General features: G+C 36.4%; 2 protein-coding genes across 4 annotated transcripts in view; one reads left to right on the top strand and one right to left on the bottom strand.

The window, feature by feature from the left end:
- The window catches only part of LOC149130124 (uncharacterized), a 292,428-nt gene that overhangs the window by 105,331 nt on the left and 164,597 nt on the right, over positions 1-22,500 (top strand). The window lies entirely within an intron of this gene.
- LOC106877839 (uncharacterized) overlaps positions 1-22,500 on the bottom strand; it is a 117,060-nt gene that overhangs the window by 40,712 nt on the left and 53,848 nt on the right. For all 3 annotated transcript variants that reach the window (XM_089346147.1, XM_089346146.1, XM_089346148.1), the window contains 6 exons: positions 21,683-21,754; positions 15,720-15,791; positions 14,493-14,564; positions 10,712-10,783; positions 10,041-10,112; positions 3,867-3,938 (listed from right to left, as the gene is read on the bottom strand). In XM_089346147.1, the coding sequence (XP_089202273.1) occupies positions 3,867-3,938; positions 10,041-10,112; positions 10,712-10,783; positions 14,493-14,564; positions 15,720-15,791; positions 21,683-21,754 (432 nt within the window). The remainder of the gene's footprint in view (positions 1-3,866; positions 3,939-10,040; positions 10,113-10,711; positions 10,784-14,492; positions 14,565-15,719; positions 15,792-21,682; positions 21,755-22,500) is intronic.

Below are 22,500 nucleotides of genomic sequence, written 5' to 3' on the forward strand. Positions count from 1 at the left end.
GATTCTTTTCTTTCTCAGACTTTTTTAGCAAGTGGATCCAACCCCTGCAGGTGTGTTCCAGCTGAACTGTCCAGAACCATGGTACTTCCACAGACGGTTTGCGTGTACAATTTTCGGAGAAGTTCTCCTGCCTCCTCGAATCCAGTATGTCACATCGGACAGGCGATCCATTACTGTATAAGGCCCTTCCCATGGACTCTGCAACTTCGGTGACTGTCCTCTCTTCCGCCTGGGGTTATGAGACCACACTTCATCACCCTCCTTAAAGTTGGCTTCACTAGCCCTGGTGTCGTGCCGACGCTTCCTTACTTCACCTGAAAACTTCAGAGCTTCTCTAACTTGCTGGTGTACCTCAGTCAGACTTTCCTGGAGATACTTCACATAGCTGGAGGTTTCCCGGGGCAGTTCCTCCCCTGGTGGTCTTCCTGATCCCTGCTGCAGTCACTCTACCACTGGCCCTAAGTCGGCATCTTCCATCTGCCTCTGTTGCACTTCTCCGGTAGCCACTGATCCAGTCACTGTGGTACGTCTACACTTTTTAATGTGCCCTTCTCTTCCTTCACAATGCAACTGACTTTGCCGCTGGTCCACTGCCTGGCACAGTCCCAAGATTTGCCCTTTACAAATCCTCTGTGCCACTGTAGAAGAACTGGCTGCTACATCCAGCACTTTATCAGCTCCTGCTTCCAGGGTTCGTCCGACCCTCACTCTAGCTTTCAACTTGCCTCGTCTGTCGGGCTCCACCAGCCTCAGACAGCCATCAGTCGGATTGCTCACACGACACTGGAGCAACTTTCCCGACCTCGGTGGTACCACTGTCGTCCGTAGCGCTCTTACTTCGCTACTGGGTGTGGTTCGCTTTACCACCTCAACAGGAACCGATCTTCCCTGTACCGAAAGCTTCTTCAACCGCAAGTCCTGCTGACAATCCATGGACGTTAAATAGTCCAGTCCCAAAATGCACGAATCCTCCATTTCAACTACGTAAACAGGAAGCACAACGTCCAATCCGGCAACATCAATCCGGACATGAACTGGCCCTCTCAGCTCAGTGCAATGTCCGGTCACACCACACAACTGCTGCGATGTCTCTGACAACTCTAGATCCTGCAACACATCGGACCTCACAAAAGTCTGTCCCGAGGCCGAATCGATCACTAGAGAACACGTCCGGCCGTTGACTTTTCCGTTCACTCTAAGGCTGTCAATCACAGACCCTGCATGCCGTCTCGAGTGTGGGGCTTCTTTGGAACGTCTGGCTGGTGGTTGCCCCTCAACACCAGCTCCTCTTCGTTTCCCGACTCTATTTCTTGTTGGGCAGTCACAACTCAGGTGTCCCAGGTACTTTACTTCCTTCTGAAAGACTGCACTTCCTCGGGTTCAACTTGAGGTCTGCAGTTCGAAACCTCTCTCGCCGCCAACTGTAGCAGTCTCGCCGCCTGTGTCCGCCTTTCCCACAGTGCCAACAACACACACCACTCGTCTCCTCATTCCGCCTACTAAGTCCTTCAACTTCACGGACTTTTACGCTCCGCGCCTTGAATCCGGAGCATCCACTTACTCGTAAATTTCCGATGCTCGGTTTCATACAGGACTCGAACTCCAGAGCCCTAGCCAACGCCTCTTGTGACTTCTTCCTAGCAGGGACCACACCGCTACTTTCAACTCCAGGAGACCCGCATCCAGACGTCGGAGTATCACGTGATGATGCAGCAACAGCAACCACTTCAGGTTTAGCGACCTCAGGCTCGGCAGCACAAAACTTCTCAATGCGCTCCGTCCTCTCATTGGGCCTTTCGATCTGCTTCTTACAACATACGACATCACTACTCAGTCCGCGGAACTCCTCCCGCATCCTCTGTTGTTCCCTCCTGAATTGAGCGAAGCTCTCCCGCATCTGCGGTTGCTCTTCCCTGAATTCAGCGAAGCTCTCCCTCTGCTCTTCCAGCATCCTCACAATCAAGGACAGGGATACTTCCTCCCTCCCAGCCTGACTCTTCGCACTCGCACCCTCCGAAGCCATGACGAACAACAAACTCACTGCACCAAATCAAAAGATCCCACTTCTGACACCAATTTTGTTACGAACGCCCGCACGCGAAGCACATCCTTAACACCGAAGAAAGGACTCGCGCGCGCGCGAACGTTCACACTCAGCGAGTTAGCAAATTCGTCTCGGTCACCTGACCGATAATAAAGCCCCGGCTGGAGCACGCAACGAAGAACAACACAGGAAAAAGGAGGGGAGGAAGAAACAACACGAAGACCATGCGTTGGGTAACCTTTTCTTTTCACATAACATCAAAAACATGAGAATAAAGCATTACATAAACATGAGAATACATTTCAAAACATTACATAACAGTTCAATAGCATATAATGGTCTAAAATTGCGTGAACATAATCAAGGGTTCGCAATCATTAAATCCATCGAAAGTTCTTTCTGTTCTTTCTTTTCTTCGTTTTCTCTTTTCAGTTACACATCACAGTTAACAGTATTTTTCTTTAAACATCAAACAAATACATTTCTTGGAAGAATATTTGTAACAAACCTTTGCTGTGCTCAATTCTTTTCTTTCACAAAACTCACTATAATCCAAGAGGTAAACAACTGACTACTGCCATCGCATTTGGCTGCCAGTATCCCATCTCTCTGTCCCTCTCTCTCTCTCTGGGACTCTATACATTTCTGCTGACCATATCTTTCTCTCTGTCAGACTTATTCTTCATCTTCATCTCTGTACAATTGCTTCGGACGACCGGCTATCTCTTTCTCATCTTCACTTCATCTCACTCGACTGGCCCCATCTCCACGGGCAAACTGCTGTCCCCCAACTGCTTCGGCTGGCTGCTACAACTCGACTGCCTCGGCTGGCTGCTACAACTCAACTGCCCCGGCTGGCTGCTACAACTCCACTGCCCTGGCTGGCTGCTACAACTCCACTGGCTAAAGTTCTCTGCTAACTCCTTCGGCCGACTGCTTTCCCGCCAATTCCCGTTCTCCTATTCAGCCCAAATACCATAGCTCATAGTGCTACTTTACCCCCTGCCAAGATGGGTCGGTCGGTAAAATTCCTATGCTGCCTTTTTGAACTTTCGCTGACCGGAAAGGGGCAGCTACGCTAAAAATAGCTGTGGTTACCGACAAGACAAAGGAAATACCATTCTCCCCAACTGACCAGAGTACGGGTTCAAAACTTTTGCCGAAGCGTTAAGTGACGGCGTGGGAAGCACTGCACCATTAGTTAAGAGGTGGTTGGGGACAAAAAAGACACAAAAGACACACATATATGTATATAACATGTATCAAACAGCAGAGTTTTTTCAGTTTTATCTATCAAACCCACTCAAAAGGAATTGCTTAACCCGAGAAAAAAGGAAACGTCATGCGCCAGTGGTTCCACATTGTGACACTCAGTCTTGAACCATGTGGTTTGTAACAAACTTCTTACTACACTAACACCCGTGTCTGCATATATGCATATCTTCGCGCGCGCGCGCGTGTATGCATGTGAGAAATGTATTTCATTTGGGTAAAAGAATGATATGAAAACCGTGTAAAAATGTTTTTAGTAACATGATTTTCTGTTAGTAACTATGATTTCTGTTGCAGACACTCAGACACCGACAGAGGTATGAAGTTAACCTACCACACACAGATACAGATATACGAGTTCGCAGAAAATCATCCTTTCATGCACAAAACATTTATTCATTCACACATTCCTGCAAGTCTTCATACCCCCACAAACGGAGATATAATTGCAGAATATATTTAGAAGTGCAGAAAGAAAGATTAAGAAAGCGAAGACATGAAATTTCTAGTAATATTACGTTAATAAAATATCAACGGAAATTGAACTTACAGTTTCTGTAAATTGATAAGATCTTGGAAGGTTCCACGTTCGACTTTCTCGATCTTATTATGCTCGAATGTTCTGTTACATGAAACAGATTATAAAGAAATAATATAGAAGTGTTGTCTGATAAAACATTAAATTTGGAGTTTTAAAATCAGATGAGAGAACGAGGGCTATGAAAGAAAAGCATGATAAAATTAATGAAGAGGACGATTTGGAGTAGGTGATTGAGGAGGAGGGGATGTAGGAGCTGCGAGGACAGGAAGAGCGGAAGTATGAAGAGGAGAGGAGGAGGCGAGGACAAGAGGTGGGAGCAGAAGATGGAATACAGAAGCGATGCACACGGAGAATTTTAGCGGAATTACTAAGGTGGTGAAGGAAAACAAGTTATGGAGTGTATGGGTTTATAAAAGTGCAAATAAAATGTGATGAAGCGAAAAGAACGCATTCAAAAAAAATAGAAAAAGCAGTTGAAAATTTTGAAAAGCGGAGAAGAAACACAAGATGATGAAAATGAACGATGTAGAGGAAATTGTAAAAAAGGCGAAAGATTCAGGAATGAAAAACACAGTACAAGGAGGATGTAGACAATAACAACGAAAATCAGAATAGGGGAGAAGAAAATTAAATATGAATATAAATAGTACAGTGATATGCACATACACACATACAATTTTGCGGAGAATATTTATCGCTGATGTTGATGCACCTACACATGACTTTACGCACATACCTTCACACGTACGTTCAAAGACTCTAAAATATGTTCAAACAGAAATGGAGAAAGAGACAATATGACTTAGAGAAGAATAAAGTTGGAAGAAAAGCCAAATGGGAAGACAGTAAGTAATTAGAATTATCCTTGGATGCTATTGCTGATACTATAATGATGCAGGAGAAAAAATATCATAGATTGTTAATATTGAGTCCTAAGAATCCATTTGGGGAAACGGAGAATGGCGACGACGGAGAAAAGGAGAAAGAAGAATACGATGAGAATTACAAAGAATGGGATACCGAAGTAGAAAATGTAATAGTAGTAGTAGTAGTAGTAGTAGTAGTAGTAGTAGTAGTAGTAGTAGTAGTAGTAGAAGAAGAAGAAGAAGAAGAAGAAGAAGAAGAAGAAGAAGAAGAAGAAGAAGAAGAAGAACGTATTTAAAACAAACACCAGAAATAAGATGAAAACAGAAATTACTTAAAGAAAATTTAACTAATAATTCGGAGTATGAGAAGGTATTTTGGAGAAAGAGAACAAGTTGGAAAAGAAAAACAGATACACGCTGTCAGATACGCACACATGCACATAGAATTTTGCACTGTGCATACAATAGCACTGTGCAGTTACGCCCACATACTATCTTTGATACATTGAAAAACACTCAACCACAACTTTGATGAGAGCGAATATAAATTTAAAAGGAAGAAGTTGCAAGAAGAAGGTGCATGAGAAGATATCAAATTTCTATATTTTCAGTGAAAGCGTATCTTGAAAATTGATCTAAACTACGAGTGCCGGAAGTTGGAACCTTTTATAAAGAGAAGTATATTTGTGACTATATTCTAAATATTTGTATTTTACACTTCTGCATCTATAAGCTGCTGCATTAGCAGAAGTACCTGAAGTGAATGAAGAAGTTAGAGATGAATAGAAGACGGAGGAAGAGAAGACGGAAAAGTATAATCCAGAGAAAAGAAAAAGGCATCATTTATGAATACAAATTTTATAGTCACATATACATGCAGATTCGAAAATATACATGAGCGTAAATTTCCACTTATAAGATTTAGAGCAGACATATTTAACATCCCAGTTGTACTCGTCTTTAGAAACAATCAAACAGATATTGAGCCAATAGGGGAAAGGAATGTGAGATAAACTGATAAAAAGAGCGAGGGGCGATAAAACGAGTGGACATTAAAACATTGGTGAACAATTATATTCATAATATTGAAACTACAAAGCTGAAAAAACATAAAATATGTATAACCAAGAAAGACCATTTGGAGCATCCTTGTCCAATACACGAAATGTTATATCTGTAAACATGTGTAACAGTATAGAATGATAACATTTCTCACGGAAAATATTTGTGATAAAAATTGAAGAATTTGTGTTTGAAATGAGACAAACGATGAGAAGAGATATCATGATAAACAAAAACATAACCAAGAAAAAGAAGAAAACGAAGAAAAAGGAAAAGGAGAAGAAGAAGAAGGAGAAGAAGATAAAAAGAAGAAAGAGAAGAATCAGAAAAAGAAGAAAAGTGCTCAGGGAAGAAGAAAATAAGTTTAGGAAGGAGTAGAAGATAGCGAAACAAAAGAAGAAGAAACAGAAGTAAAAGAAGTTGAAGATGAAGAAGAAGGAAAGGATCAAGGAGAGGAAGAAAACGAAGAAGAATTTAAGAAAATGAAGAAATAATGAAGAAGAAGAAGAATTTAAGAAAATGAAGAAGTAATGAAGAATAAGAAAAAAGAAGAATTCGAAGAAAAAGAAAATAAGTTTAGGAAGAAGTAGAAATAGAAAAGAGAAGAGAAATTAATATAAAAGGAGGATGAAGAAAAGGAAGAAAGAGAGGAAGAAGAAAAGAAGAAAAAGAAATCGAAATAGGAGATGAAAAAATAAAGGGAAAAGTAGAGGGAAACGGAAGAAGAACAACAACTACAGCAACTACATGAACAACAACAAGAAAACAGCAGAGATTTATTATTGCTTGTTTACACTTTCCGAGATCAGTGACTTTTCATCACTGGAAAAAGGATATATATATATTTGCATTGGGAAGCACTTCACATTGACAAGCGGTGATTGTCACACACTGATGACGGGTCAATACTCAGAAACCCGAGTCCGTGTGTATCACGTCAGGTTGAAGATGGGAAGGATGACTTCGCTTTGAAAATACTGTAAGGGCACAGAAAGTGTGTCAATAGCCAGTTGGAGGAGGTGTCTTCCTTGGCTACAAGCTACAGTAGCATCCACCCTTAAGTGGCAAATATACTTCACAATGTCGTGCAGCTACTGTTTATACCTCACTCAGAGATTTATTTTATTCATATACACATATATATAAACTTATATTTGTATGTATATATATATATATATATATATATATATATATATATATATATATATATATATATATATATATATATATATTACAGAGATGCACTTGCATAGCAAGTGACCTGATCTGAGATCGTGTGCTGGAACGAAAACAATTGCAGCGTGGAAGGTGTTTATAAGTCATTTAAAATAACACACAAAATCCGTTAGATTCACTTCAATATTTAAATTTACTTTGTCAAAATATTTTCGTCGCTTTGAGACCGCGACCTGTTCACTAACAAAATTCTGTTGAAGTGAATCTAACGGATTTTGTGTGTTATTTTAAATGGCTTATAAACACCTTCCACGCTGCAATTGTATATATATATATATATATATATATACACACTGTCTGTAGCTGGTCTTCTCTTGGAAGAGCCCTGCTTCTCACATGGACAACTGTATGTTGGCTGCTCAAGAGTGGGCAGCAACAAAAAACCTATTTGTATATGCTCCACGAGGGAAAACAAGGAACATAGTTTACAATGAGGTGTTATAATCACAACAGCAAGACAGTATGTACATGATCACCTTCTTTTACGAAACTTCATTGACTTTCATATATTTATATTGATATACATATATATACGTGTGTTTGGGTGCGTGTGTGTATATACATCTCTATATATAAAGATGATGTGTAGTCTAGACGGCGTTTTTAGATTTCATTATTCTCTTTAACCCGGGCAACGCCGGGTATTTCTGCTAGTTATTAATAAAATACAGGGTAGCAAAGAAAATTTTAGAAATTTTATTTTACCACCAGTGGTCTAGCGAGGGCAAAAAAACAGTCAATAGACTATGTATTATTCATTTAAAATACAGAGATGCCTGTAATAGGACATCTAACCCGCTAGAAATAGCAGCAATACTACATACCACAAAAAGTAGGGATAATTTCGAAAGGGAATGAAAAATAAAAACATTTGCCGATCTATATTCTGTACCATGGTTTCAAGTCAATTTTAGTAAGATAAAAATTATATATCTCACAAAAGGTCGGACTATCATCAGAGATATATAATTTTCATCTTACTAAAATTGACTTGAAACCATGGTACAGAATATAGATCGGTAAATGTTTTTATTTTTCATTCCCTTTCGAAATTATCCCTACTTTTTGTGGTATGTAGTATTGCTGCTATTTCTAGCGGGTTAGATGTCCTATTACAGGCATCTCTGTATTTTAAATGAATAATACATAGTCTATTGACTGTTTCTTTGCCCTCGCTAGACCACTGGTGGTAAAATAAAATTTCTAAAAAAAAAAAATTTCTAAAATTTTGTTTGCTACCCTGTATTTTATTAATAATGATAAAAAATTTTTTTGGCTAATTTCTGATTAAAAATCGGCATTTGTGTATTTACTGCCGAATTAGGTAAACCGCAAATACACGGTAAATTTGGAAAATTAGATATTCGAATATGAACCATGCTCTCTATTTGACTCGTATCTCGAATGTTGTCTGGTCATTCTGCTGATGATAGTCCGACCTTTTGTGAGATATATAATTTTAATCTTACTAAAATTGACTTGAAACCATGGTACAGAATATAGATCGGTAAATGTTTTTAATTTTCATTCCCTTTCGAAATTAACCCTACTTTTTGTGGTATGTAATATTGCTGCTATTTCTAGCGGGTTAGATGTCCTATTACAGGCATCTCTGTATTTTAAATGAACAATACATAGTCTATTGACTGTTTTTTTGCCCTCGCTAGACCACTGGTGGTAAAATAACATTTCTAAAATTTTGTTTGCTACCCTGTATTTTATTAATATATATATATATATATATATATATATATATATATATATATATATATATATATATATATATATATATATATATATATATATATATATATATATATATATATATATATATATATATATATATATATGTATGTATATATATATATATATATATATATATATATATATATATATATATATATATACACATACACTCAAATATATATATTATACATATATAGGTTTACAGGTTCAAAAATTGCGGATAAATTTGTGAGTGGCAGTTTTGCATAACTGGTAAAGCTCGTGAACGGTAATCAATTGGATGTAAGTTCGAGTCTCATGGCTGCTTGCTGACAATATTTTTCCGTTTTATATGGATATGTCATCCTGTCGCTGCTGTTCTATCAGCGTTTCTGCGTTCGAAAGTCAATTATTACCTTATCTGTATCTTACAATACATTACCACGCTTGTTTAAGCAAACATTAGTTTGTCTACACACACACACACACACACATATATTTAATTATTTTTTTTAAGATAAGCAACAAAAATTCAATAGGTTATAGCAGTACGTACGTTTCGTACAAGCTCCATTTATTCATGTAGTGAGAACACCACCGAAAATACAATGAAAATGTACTCCTCAGATGAATAAATGGAGCTTGTACGAAACGTACGTACTGCTATAACCTATTGAATTTTTGTTGCTTACCTTCAAATTTTATTCACCAAATCTCTTGATTTTGTTTTTGGTTTTTATCCTACCAAATTCTGGTGCCTCAAACATTTTAAGTACCACATTTAATCTTTTGATTAAATCTATATTATTATTATATATTTAATTATATATATTCACTTGATTTTCATAATACAAAATCTCTGTAGTTGCCTCAATGTTTCATTCTCTCATGGTAAACTTTCTAACATTCAATGAAAAAAAATGTCGCTCACATCGTGTGTTGGCATGTTGGTCAGGGTGTGTGTATGCATGTCGGTAAGTTATTTCATTGGAGGAGGGAATGATTTAAAAACTGTGGGAAATAATTATTTTAAGATCATTATATACTGCTAATAACTATGATTGTCCTTACACACGCATAGTAACTCAAGCATGCAGGAATATTCACACACACGTATAGAGAAATACAAAGATTCGTATTCACATAGAATCATAATCTCTTAGACATAATCTCGAAAATAAGTTTGATAGAAAGAGAGAGAGGGCGATAGAGTGAGACAGAGTAAAAAAGAAAAGATATATACATTATAGAGAAATAACATTAATAAATTATTACCAGCAAACATTGGACTTACAATAACTCTAAACTGGTAAGTTTGTGGAAGATTAGGCGATCGATTTTCTTGATTGTATTATTCTTCAAATATCTGTAACATAAAGCAATGCATAAAGGAAAATGTAAACGACAGTTTTCTAATAAAAGAAGGCTAAGAAGATGAAGATGATGAGGCATAAGAAGAAAAGCAGAAGAAAATGAAGATTAAAAAAATAAGAGATGAAAAAGAAAAAGGAAAGGAAGAAGATGAAGGAGATGGCACAAAAGAAAGGAAGAAGATGAAGGATATGGCACAAAAGAAAGGAAAGGAGATGAAGAACGCGAGCAAGGAAAAAGACGGCATGAAAAAGAAAAAGTGGAAGAAAAAGACAAACATGGTAAATGATAATAATAAGAAGGAGAACAAGAACAAGAACAAGAAGAGCAATAGCAAAACCAGTAACAACGATAACTACAACAAGGAGAAGAAGAGTAGGGAAAAAAGAGAAGACGAAGAGCAGGGAAATGAAGGAGAGAAAGAAGACGAAGAAGACAAAAAAGATGAATGAGAAGAAATAATCATAGAGATATATTACCAATATGGGAGCAGATTATGAGTTAGTGTGATGAAATGAGCGAGTGAAAAGCGGAATTAAATTACAGAAAGGATATGAAAAATAATATTTTTCTAATGAAATTGAACGAACTTACAATGTCTGTAGTTTAGGAAGATCCTTGAAGCTTCCTTGCTCAATACTCGAAATATTGTTGCTGTATAAAAATCTGTAGCAGTAAAGATGATAACATTTGTTATGAAAAATAATTGTGATAAAATTTAATAAACCAATGTCTGAAATCAAACAAACGATGAAAACAAAGATTTTGATAAACAAGAAGGATAGAAGAAGAAGAAGAAGAAGAAGAAGAAGAAGAAGAAGAAGAAGAAGAAGAAGAAGAAGAAGAAGAAGAAGAAGAAGAAGAAGAAGAAGAAGAAACAAAGAAAGAGAAAGAGGTAAACTAGTAAGGATTATTTGAAGTAGTAGTTGAAGATGATGAAAAGAGACGAAAACATAGAAGACGAAAACGAAAGAGAAGGAGAAGTAAAGGAAGAGGAAGAAGCAGAATAAGAACAAGAAGAAGAAGAAAAGGAAATGAAAAGGATAAACAAGAAGAATTATTTGAAGTAGTAGTCGAAGAGAATGAAGGAAAAGACGAAAAAGACGAAGATGTAGAAGACAAAAACGAAGGAGAGGGTGCAGTAACGGAAGAAGAAAAGTAAGAAGAAGAAAAAAAATAATGATACGAAGAAGAAAAAGAAGCAGAAGACAAAGATGAATAACAAAGAGAAGAATAAAGAAAGAAGTAGAAAATCAAAAGAAAAACGTGGAAGTGTAAGAAGAGAAGAAGAAAAGAAAGACGGAGAAAACAAGAGAAAAGAAAAGAGAAGTAAAGGAAGAAGATCAGAAGGAGAGGAAAGAGAGAAAGAAGATGATATAGAAGAAAAAGATGAAGAACAAGAACAAGATCAAGACAAGAAATAGATGACGAAGAAATGGCTGACAAGAGAGAAGAAAGATGAAGAAAGAGATGCAGGAATGAATGAAGTGGAAAAAGAAGAAAAAGAAGAATAAAAGCAAGACTAAAACAAGAAGAAGAAGAAGAAGTAGAAGAAGAAGAAGAAGAAGAAGAAGAAGAAGAAGAAGAAGAAGAAGAAAAAGAAGAAGAAGAAGAAGAAGAAGAAGATGATGATGATGATGATGATGAAGAAGAAGAAGAAGAAGAAGAAGAAGAAGAAGAAGAAGAAGAAGAAGAAGAAGAAGAAAGAAAGAAAGAAAGATAGAAAGAAAGACACAAATGATAAGATGAAAATAAGTAGGGATGGAAGTAGTTTGTTAAGAGGTAGTTGGGAACAAAAGTAGACACAAGACACTCATATATGCACATTTATGCATCATACGACAGACTGGAATTGATCGACGCGAGGTACAAAGAAAAGTCAGGTGCCGGCGTGCCACAGATTTATACTGAGTTTTAAACCATGTGCTTTGTAACAACCATCATACTACACAAACAACTGTTCCTGTAGTATATATGTGTATATGTCTCTGTGTGCGTGTGTGTATGTCTGTGCGTGTGTGTGAGTGTAAATGTGAGTGTATGTGATTATATATGTGTGTGTTTAGCCCAGAGATATTCTGAAATGTTTTCTTCGGGAAAGGGAATTCCTTTGTGATATCTGAATCCTAAGCAATAGGCCATCCATAAATATTAATAAAATCTTATCATTCCCTACTCACACTTTGTCTTATTATTCTGATAGTTTGGTTTTCTGTACGTAAATATGTGTTTTCTTACAAATACATTAGATCGACGGCAGTATGCAACTGGTGCTTAATTTATCGACCCTGAAAGGGTGAAAGACAAAGTCAACCTCGGCGGAATTTGAACCCGGAACGTAAAGACAGACGAAATACCGCTAAGCATTTCGCCCTGTGTGCTGAGAATTCTGCAAGTTCGCCGCCTTAAAAAAATTCGTTTCTACTTTAGGGACATGGCCTCAAATTGTTGGCGACGGGGCCAGTTGATTAGATCGACCGCAGTATGCAACTGGTATTTAATTTATCGACCCCGAAAGGTTGAAAGGTAAAGTCGACCATGGCGCATAGTTTCTGCCAGCTCGCCGCCTTTGTTGACATGTTCACTCTCATGCATATGTTCATTATCAGACACAAAATAAATATTTGTTTGTCCACACACAGACACACACACTCGTTCCCATCTTCATCAATCACAAACGAATACATGACAAAATATATATTAGAGTGGCAGTGGGAGATATCGTAAGAAAGAGAAGACATGAAATTTCTACTGATATTACAAAAAAAATTGTACTTACAATTTCTGTAAATAGGTAAGACCTTGAAAAATTCCACTTGAAAATATGGTTCAGTTACACCCATATCCACACACACACATTCACACACACTCACACGTAAGTATAGTGTGAGAGAATATTAGTTTAAAATGGAAAAGCTGAGGAATATAATCTGAAGAAAACATAAAATATTTAGAAATGTATCTGCAGTGGCATATTATGAGGGACATGGGGCAAATTGTAAGTGTTGTAAGCTGGTTATGTTTATAGAGAGAATGGAATAGGTGACTATATTATAAATATTTATAAAGGGTCATCCCATTAATAATGCGGGTTTTTATACGTCTTATTTTTTTCGAAATTAAGATGACGTTCTTTTTTAATCTTAAATACACTCTCCTCCATTTTCTACAATGCTCTTTCCATCTACCTGGTGCAAGTCCTCTTTTCCAAAATTCACTTGTCCCTCGCGAAAAATATTCCTCCAGTAACGTTCTGACTTCGTCTACATAATTCATTTTTTTCCCGTCCAGATTACTTTGAAGACTGCGAAATAGAGGATAATCAGATGGGGCAATGTCCGGCGATTATGTTGTGTGGGTCATTGTTTCCCATCCAAACTGCTCCAGCTTTTGGAATGTCATCCTCGCTGTATGTGGCCGAGCATTATCCTGATGGAAGAACACCTTTTGTCTTGAAACCAAAGACGGTCATTTTCTTCTAGCGCTGACTTGAGTGACTGGTTGAATGACCAAATCCAGGCTTCTCTCCTTGTTCCACTAGGGTTTGCAGGGTGTCCTCCTCGCCATCTACAAAACTTCTAGGACGAGGCTCGTCTTTTACGCTGTAGTTTTTGGCTTGGGATTTCTGGAACCACTGCTGATACTGGCTTGCGCTTATTGTCCTATCCCCATAAACTGCACTAATTTTTCGTCGTACTTTCCGTTGTGTTGTTGCCTTTATTGAAGTCATGAAGCAAAATATGCCGAAAATGTTCCTTTGTCACTACCATTATAGCTGTGACAAAATAACTCTTAAAATAGAAGTGCACTCTTCAAAACTCCGTGGTAAAATTATTACCTGCTTTTATAGCAAGTTTATAGAGGTAGTTTATCTCGTCCCACTGCGACTTTTATTTCATGCAACTGGAAACACGACATTATTTATGGGATGACCCAATATTTATATGTTCGACTTCCATATATACAGGCTGTATTACATAAATTAACTAAATTGAATGGAGAAATTGGAGTTGGATACAAAAATTTGAAGGAAAAGACGATAAGAAAATAAGAGGAAAAAAATTCACGACGGGAATGGATAACTAAGGGGGAGGTAAAACATATCGATAGGAATTATATAGTCAAATATACATACGCCGACACTCACACACATAGGAACATACATATTACATTTCTATTAATATGTTTTGATAAAGACACATAAAATCACAGTTGTACTCATTCTCACACACAATAAGAACAAGATAATGCAAATATAGGAACAGAAAATGAGTAAGAGTGAAAAGAAAAGAGAGTGAAAGAGAAACGAGAAGACATTAAGTATGTAGAAATATTACATTCATAACGTTGTGTGAAGAAAAGTAAACAAACTTACAATTTCTCTAAAAATGGAAGACCTTTGAAGGTCCCTTTTTTAATATGCGAAATATTATTTCTGTGAAGAGATCTATAGCAGAAAAAAAAAATAAATGTTAAGATAGAAAATATTTATAACAAGATATAAAATAACTTTTCTTTAAAGTGGAAAAATGGATGAGAAGACAAATTGGATGAAAAGAGGTTTAATAATAACAATGATGATAACAATAATAATAAAAAAAATAATAAGAAGAAGAAGTAGTAGTAGTAGTAGTAGTAGTAGTAGTAGTAGTAGTAGTAGTAGTAGTAGTAGTAATAGTAGAAGAAGAAGAAGAAGAAGAAGAAGAAGAAAAAGAAGAAGAAGAAGAAGAAGAAGAAGAAGAAGAAGAAGAAGAAGAAGAAGAAGAAGAAGAAGAAGAAGAGACGAAGAGAAGGTGGAGGAGACGAAGAAGACGAAGAAAACAAGAGGAAAACGTGTTTAGAACGAAGACGATAAGCTGGAACAGAAAAACACAGATGCATACAATGAGATACATACATAACCACATACAGGCTGGTACACATATACACATACATTCATACACACATACACGTGTGCATACAATGATGCACTTGTGCTGTTACACCCATAGTTACACTCACATTCACACTTGAAACAGACACGTGAATATGATGAGAGAGAATATAAGGTGAAAAGGCGAAGATGGGCGAAGAATGAACATGAGAACACATCAAATGTTTATAAATATATCATCAGTAAAAGAGTATCTAGGAAATTGATGCACATTACACATGACGGAAAGTGTTGTCGTTTACAAAGAGAAAGAAATATGTGACTATATTTTTCACTATTCCGACTATAGGTTGCTGTATTAGATAAATAACATGAAATGAGGAAGATGTCGGAAATGAATAGAAGAATTTGGGAGGACGGGAAAATAAACCAGTAGAAAAGAAAGAGAAAGGGAAACATTAACGCAAGTTATATAGTTACATATATAAGCAAACACACATATATACAAGAACATACAAACACGCATTCTGTTAATGGGTTTTGATGCAGCGATATATAATAACCCAGTCGTACACGTCTTGAGAAACAACGAAACAGATATAGTGGCAATATAAGGACAGAATATGAGTTAGAGTGGTAAAAGAGGGAGGGGAAAATAGAGAAGGGGAGGGCAAAGTTGTGAAACAATAAGATTAACAATATAGTATCAGCAAAACTGAACGGACTTACAATTGTTGTAATCGCCGAAGATCTTCGAAGCTTTCTTCTTCGATACTCGAAATATCATTTCCGTTTAAAAATCTGTAGAAATAAAGAACAAGTATAACAGTTGAAATGAAAAAAAAATTCATAACATATGAAATAAGGTCGGTTTGAAATGGAACAAACGATAATAAGACATATTATGATAAACATGAAGAAAAGGAAGAAAAAGAAGTAGAAGAAGAATAAGAAGTCCAAGAAGCAGAAGAACAAAAAAGAAGGGAACGAGGAGGAAGGAATAGAAGAAAAAGAATAAAGAAAAAAGAAAAAGATATTGAAAAGGAGATGAAGAAGAAGAAGGAGGAGAAGAAAGAAAAAAGAAGAAAAAAGAAAAAAGAAAGAAAGAAATATATTTAGGAAGAAGTAGACGTAAATGTGAGAGGAAAATGAAACTGAAGCATTAAGAAGTAGAAGTAGAAAGAGAAGAAGTAGAAGAAAACGAATAGATGAAGAAAATGAAGATGATGAAGAAGAAAAAGAAGAGAACAAAGATAACGAAGAAGAAAAGGAAATGAAGAAAAGAAGACAATTAGAAATGAGAAATAAAGCAAAAAAGAGGGCAAGAACAAGAATAAGAACAAGGACTAAAAGAAATCAGAAAAGAAGGAATAGTAAAAGGAATAATAGTAATGATGATGATAATGATGATGATGATACACTGATGCAAAACCAGGCAGTGGTTATAATGGTTTCTGATCTTAATTGATCGGAAGTGTTATCATGTACATTGTTTTGTCTTGGTATAAAAGATGGGAAAATACAGCAAATATTCTGCTTAATACCACATATGCTTGTAAGTTGTTTGACCATAACCAGTTGAGCATGTCCCTCGGTGGCTGAAGATATGTGCATCTCTGATCATGAGCAGAAGTAGTGGGGGAGCATCATAGCCATGTGTTGAGAGGAATTATTTGGTGTTTGAATAATTCACCTTTGGAAACATGGGTGTTTCGTTCAACATCTTTAAACAACCCTTATTCAGGGACCTTTTGAGCGGGATGGGCTACTAGACCTGAATGAAATTCTAATTGGGCCCCACACGCAGGGCTGGGTAATGTTTATCTTTCTTTGAGATCGCCATGTCGCGCACATATGGTTGTGATGCATGTGCCTAGTATACATTTATCAAACGTTTAGTCATGATGGATATACTGGGTTTCGTATATTTTATTTCAGTGTCATTTGTAAGGCATTCACTGCTCTCTGACTCAATAATAATAATAATAATAATAATAATAATAATAATAATAATAATAATAATAATAAACATAACAAGTAACGGTAGAATATGTGGAAATGGACAAGAAACAATAAATCATATTATCTCTGGTTGCCCAGTCCTGGCTAAGAAGGAATATATTCACAGACACGACGGAGCTGGGACCTATATACACTGGAAGCTATGCCAAGACTATGGAATAACAAAAGTAAAAAGATGGTATAAAACACACGCCAGAAAAGGTCATAAAAAACGAGAAAGCAACCATACTCTGGGATATGCCAATACACACAGATAGAAAAATTAAGGCAAATAGACCAGATATAGTTGTCAAAGATCAAGAAGAAAAAAAAATGCTTTCTAATTGATGTATCAATACCAGCAGATGACAACGTTTCCCTAAAAGAAATGGAAAAACTTCCAAAATACAAAGACCTGGAAATAAAGGTAACTCGAATGTGGAATCTAAAAACAGAAACATTTCCTATCATAGTAGGTGCCTTAGGTATAATAAAAAAAATATTCAGACAAATACGTAACAAAAACACCAGGCCTTACAAATATATATAACATACAGAAAATTGCACTACTGGGCACTGTACACATCCTACGCAAAACACTTTCAATACAGTAACCATAAGAGCATCACAGCAAACCACAGCATATACCCAAGGCACACAGAGCTGCGCTCAGTAGTGAAGTGAAAGCACGTTATAAAAATAAAACTACTGAATAATAATAATAATAATAATAATAATAATAATAATAATAATAATAATAATAATAATAATAATGATAATAAAAAAAGAGAAAAGATTTATCGATTCTCAACGAAATTAGTAAACAATCAACACTACTAAGTAACAAGAAGAAAACAAAAATACTGTACAAATACAGCATTACAGAAAAAGACTTACCTGAGGCAAAAGAAAAACTATAGCAAGACATCCTTGCCAAAGCACAAAGGATCGGCCGGTATGAGAAACGCCAACGTTTCTTTGAACAAAACAAACAGTTCAAATCCAACCCCCAAAAACTCTACCAAGAACTGGGTAAAAATAAAATAGACATTACTTCAGCACCAACAGCAGAAGAACTAGAGAAATTCTGGAAACAAATATGGTCGGTGAAGCAACAACCCCAGAAAAGGACCATTAAAACAACGAACTTAGCACCTGAGCATCTCTGGGCCCCTATAACAACTGAAGAGGTAACCCAGACACTGCAAAGACTAAGCAACTGGAAGGCACCTGGACACGAAAGATCCCCAATTTCTGGTTAAAACACCTGCCAGGAATGCATAAAAAGCTGGCAGAAAACTTTAACAACATACTAGCAGATCCAGAGACAATGCCTGAATGGCTCAGAAAAGGGAAAACCATCTTAATCCCCAAATCCACGGAAACGGAGAAACCACAAAACTATAGACCTATAACCTGTCTCCCTACGATCTACAAAGCCTTTACTGCAATAATATCGCAGAGATTGAGTAAACACCTGGAAAATAACAACCTATTTCCAGAAGAGCAGAAGGGATGCTGCAAGGGCTCATGCGGCTGTAAAGATCAATTATTGATCAATACAGCCATAACTGAAGACAGCCGCAGAAAGAAGAAAGGCCTCAGTATGGCCTGGGTGGACTACCAACAGGCTTTCGACAGTGTTCCCCACACGTGGATTCTGGAAACACTAGCCATAAACAAGGTGGCACCAATTATCATAAAATACATAGAGCACTCAATGAACAAATGGCAGACAGTGCTACAGCTCCAAAAATCTGACATAGAAAGGCTATATATACAACGCACAGAAGGTGGCAGGGGTCTTATACAGCTAGAAAACTATTATAAAATAATCACCATAGGACTGCAAAAATACCTACTCCAGAAGCAAGGGAAACTAATACAAATAGCCACAAAACACGAGCAAAACGAAAAACTGTTTTCAGTATTTAAGGAAGCTGACAAATACAAACAAGAAATCAATCTACCTAACAAATACGAAGAAGAAGAAGAAGAAGAAGAAGAAGAAGAAGAAGAAGAAGAAGAAGAAGAAGAAGAAACAACAAAAGCTATAAAACAAATGAAATCCAAACTAAAACTAGAACAGCAACGGACCATGATAAAACGATGGCAAGAAAAGACCCTACATGGTAAATACTGGGCTAAACTAAATGCGAAAGAAATAGACAGAGAAAAATCCCAGCAATGGCTGAGAAGCTCAGGACTCAAAGCAGAGACTGAAGGATTTTTAATTGCTGCACAAGACCAGAGCCTCTCCACCAGAAATTACCAAAAACACATAATGAAAAGAAATATAACAAGTAACTGTAGAATATGTGGAGATGGACAAGAAACAATAAATCATATTATCTCTGGCTGCCCAGTCCTGGCTAAGAAGGAATATATTCACAGACACGACAGTGCTGGGACCTATATACACTGAAATAACACTATGGAATAACAACAGAAAAAAGATGGTATAAACACACGCCAGAAAAGGTCACAGAAAACGGGAAAGCAACCATACTCTGGGATATGCAAATACACACAGATAGAGAAATTAAGGCAAATAGACCAGATATAGTTGTCAAAGATCATGAAGCAAAAAAATGCTTTCTAATTGATGTATCAATACCAGCAGATGACAACGTTTCTCGAAAAGAAATGGAAAAACTTTCAAAATACAAAGACCTGGAAATAGAGATAACTCGAATGTGGAGTCTAAAAACAGAAACAGTTCCTATCATAGTAGGTGCCTTAGGTATAATAAAAAAATATTCAGACAAATACATAACAAAATCATCAGGACTTACAAATATATATAACATACAAAAGATTGCACTACTGGGTACTGCACACATTCTACTCAAAACACTTTCAATACAGTAAACATAAGAGCACCACAGCAAACCACAGCACATACCCAAGGCGCACAGAGCTGCGCTCGGTAGTGAAGTGAAAGCACGTTATAAAAATAAAACTACTGAACAATAATAATAATAATAATAATAATAATAATAATAATAATAATAATAATAGTAATAGTAATTATTAATATTATTATTATTATTATTATTATTATTATTATTATTATTATTATTATTATTATTATTATTATTATTATTATTATATTGTGGGAAACTACTGTCCCACAATACGCCTAAACAATCTGGAAGATAATCACTGGAATATTTGCGGCAAAGACGCATATTTTCCTCGCATAGGAAGAAATACTACCACGGGAACAAAAAGGATGTAGGAAGAGTTATCAGTTACCAAGGATCACCTGGTCATCGATAAACAGTCTTGAGGGATTGTAAATAAATCATACAAGTATGTGTATAGCTTGGGTTTACTTTAAGAAGGCATATGATGTCTCATTCCTGGTTAGTCGAATGCATGCAGATGATTGGTGTTGCTGACAACAGCTCAAATTTTCTGATGCATAATATGAAAGAGTGGAAAACTAAATTGTACTTAATGTATTCCTTGAAGAAGTTAATATTAAAAGGGACATCTTCCAAGGTGACTCGTTTTCTCCGATACTATTTGTAATTGCACTAATACCGATAACAATGACACTTGGGAAAGTTAAGATGGGTTCTCGATGTGGGAAGAAAGGCCCATCATTGAACCATCTTCTCTTTATGGATAACCTGAAATCGTTTGGGAAATCTCAAAAGCAGATAGGTTCCTTAATCAAAACAGGCTAGAAGTATGGTAGGGCCTTCGGTATGGAATTAGGGATCACCAAGTGCTCAGTACTTAATATGAAAAGAGGGAAGAAAGCAGATTGCAGAGGATAGTGGTTACCATGAGGAGAGGCCATGGGTGAAACCGACGGTAGTGGGTGTAGATTTTCAGGGATTTTGGAGCTGGATGACATTCTACACAGAGAATTGAAAATCAAGGTTAGTGAGGCGTATCATAAAAGTGTGAAGTTAGTATTGATATCCAACCTGAATACCAAAAATGTCATTACCGCAATGGGTATATGGGAAGTAACGGTGGTCAGATATAGTGCATCTATCCTCAAATGGACTAAGGAGGAAATATAAACACTTGATAAAAAGACGAAAAAGTTGATGACGCTGCATGAGGCTCTACACCCAAACGCAAACGTAAACAGGCTGTATATGAAAAGAAAGGAATAGGTCTCCCATAAATACTAATAAAAACTTATGATTTTCTACGTGAAGCAACCCTCAAAGTATGTCACTCACACTTTGTCTTTACGTGTGTATATGTATAAGAGTAAGGTATTTCATTGGGGTGACAGAATGACTGAAAACAGTATGAAGCAAATTTTTAGTGGCTTCATTTTCTGTGAGTAAATATGATTTTTTTACACACGCAGATATACACACAGACACGGAGGCACGCCCCTCGGTCACAGATACAAACATATATGTTCATATGTTCACTCTGATGCACATGTTCATTCCCATGCATAAAAAATTTACTTATCAGCACACAGACACATGCACTCGTACACATCTTCATATATATACAAAAGAAAATATAACGACAGAATATAAATTAGAAAGGGAGCGAGAGAGAGAGATAGGGAGAGAGAGAGAGATAGAGAGAGACAGACAGACAGAGAGACAGAGAGACAGAGATAGGGAGAGAGATAATAAGAAAGAAAAGGCTTGAAATTTCTAGTGATTTTACGTTACAAGAATAATATAAACAAAAATTGAACTTACAATTTCTGTAAATTGTAAAGATTTTGGAAGATTCCACGTTCGATTTTGTCGATCTTATTATACTCCAAAGTTCTGTATACATAAAGCAAATTTGAAAGGAAATAGCATAGAAAAGTTTTCTGATAAAACATTAAATTTGTAGTCTTAAAATCAGATGAGAAAGGAGGGCTATGAAAGAAAAATGCGTGATGGTGATAATGAGGAGGGGAATACAGAAGACAGGAGGGAGCAGGTAGAGAAAAGGGGCGATACACAATGAAAGACTGAGCGGAATAATGAAGGTAATGAAAGAAAATAATTCATACATCGTATAGATCTATAAAAGTGCAAGTAGAAGACGATGGACCAAATATGACATATGAGAAATGAAAAAAAAGCAGTTGAAAAATTTGAAAGAACAGAAATTGATGAACATGAACCATGTAGAGGAAAATTGTGAACACGAATCAAACACATATTAGAAGCACGATGTGGAAAATAACGAAAATCCGAAAGAGGGAGGAGAAAATATCTTTGAATATAAATAGTACAGTCACACATACCCTTATATGCACATACATACAATTTCGTCCAGGATATCAATCCTTGATGTAGATACACTCACACATACTTTCGAAGATATACATCCAAACACTCTCAAATACATTCACACAAAAAATGAGTGAGACAAAATGAATTAGAGAAGAATCGAGTGGGACGAAAAGCCATATGTGAAAGCAATAAGTATTTAGAATTATCCTCGGACGATATTGCTGATACTATAATGGTGAAGACGCCTGTGGCATGAAAGAGTTTTGATACGCAATTCTATTTCAGAG

This window comes from Octopus bimaculoides, chromosome 30 (assembly GCF_046866305.1).
Source record: "Octopus bimaculoides isolate indiv1 chromosome 30, ASM4686630v1, whole genome shotgun sequence".
NCBI lineage: Eukaryota > Metazoa > Mollusca > Cephalopoda > Octopoda > Octopodidae > Octopus > Octopus bimaculoides.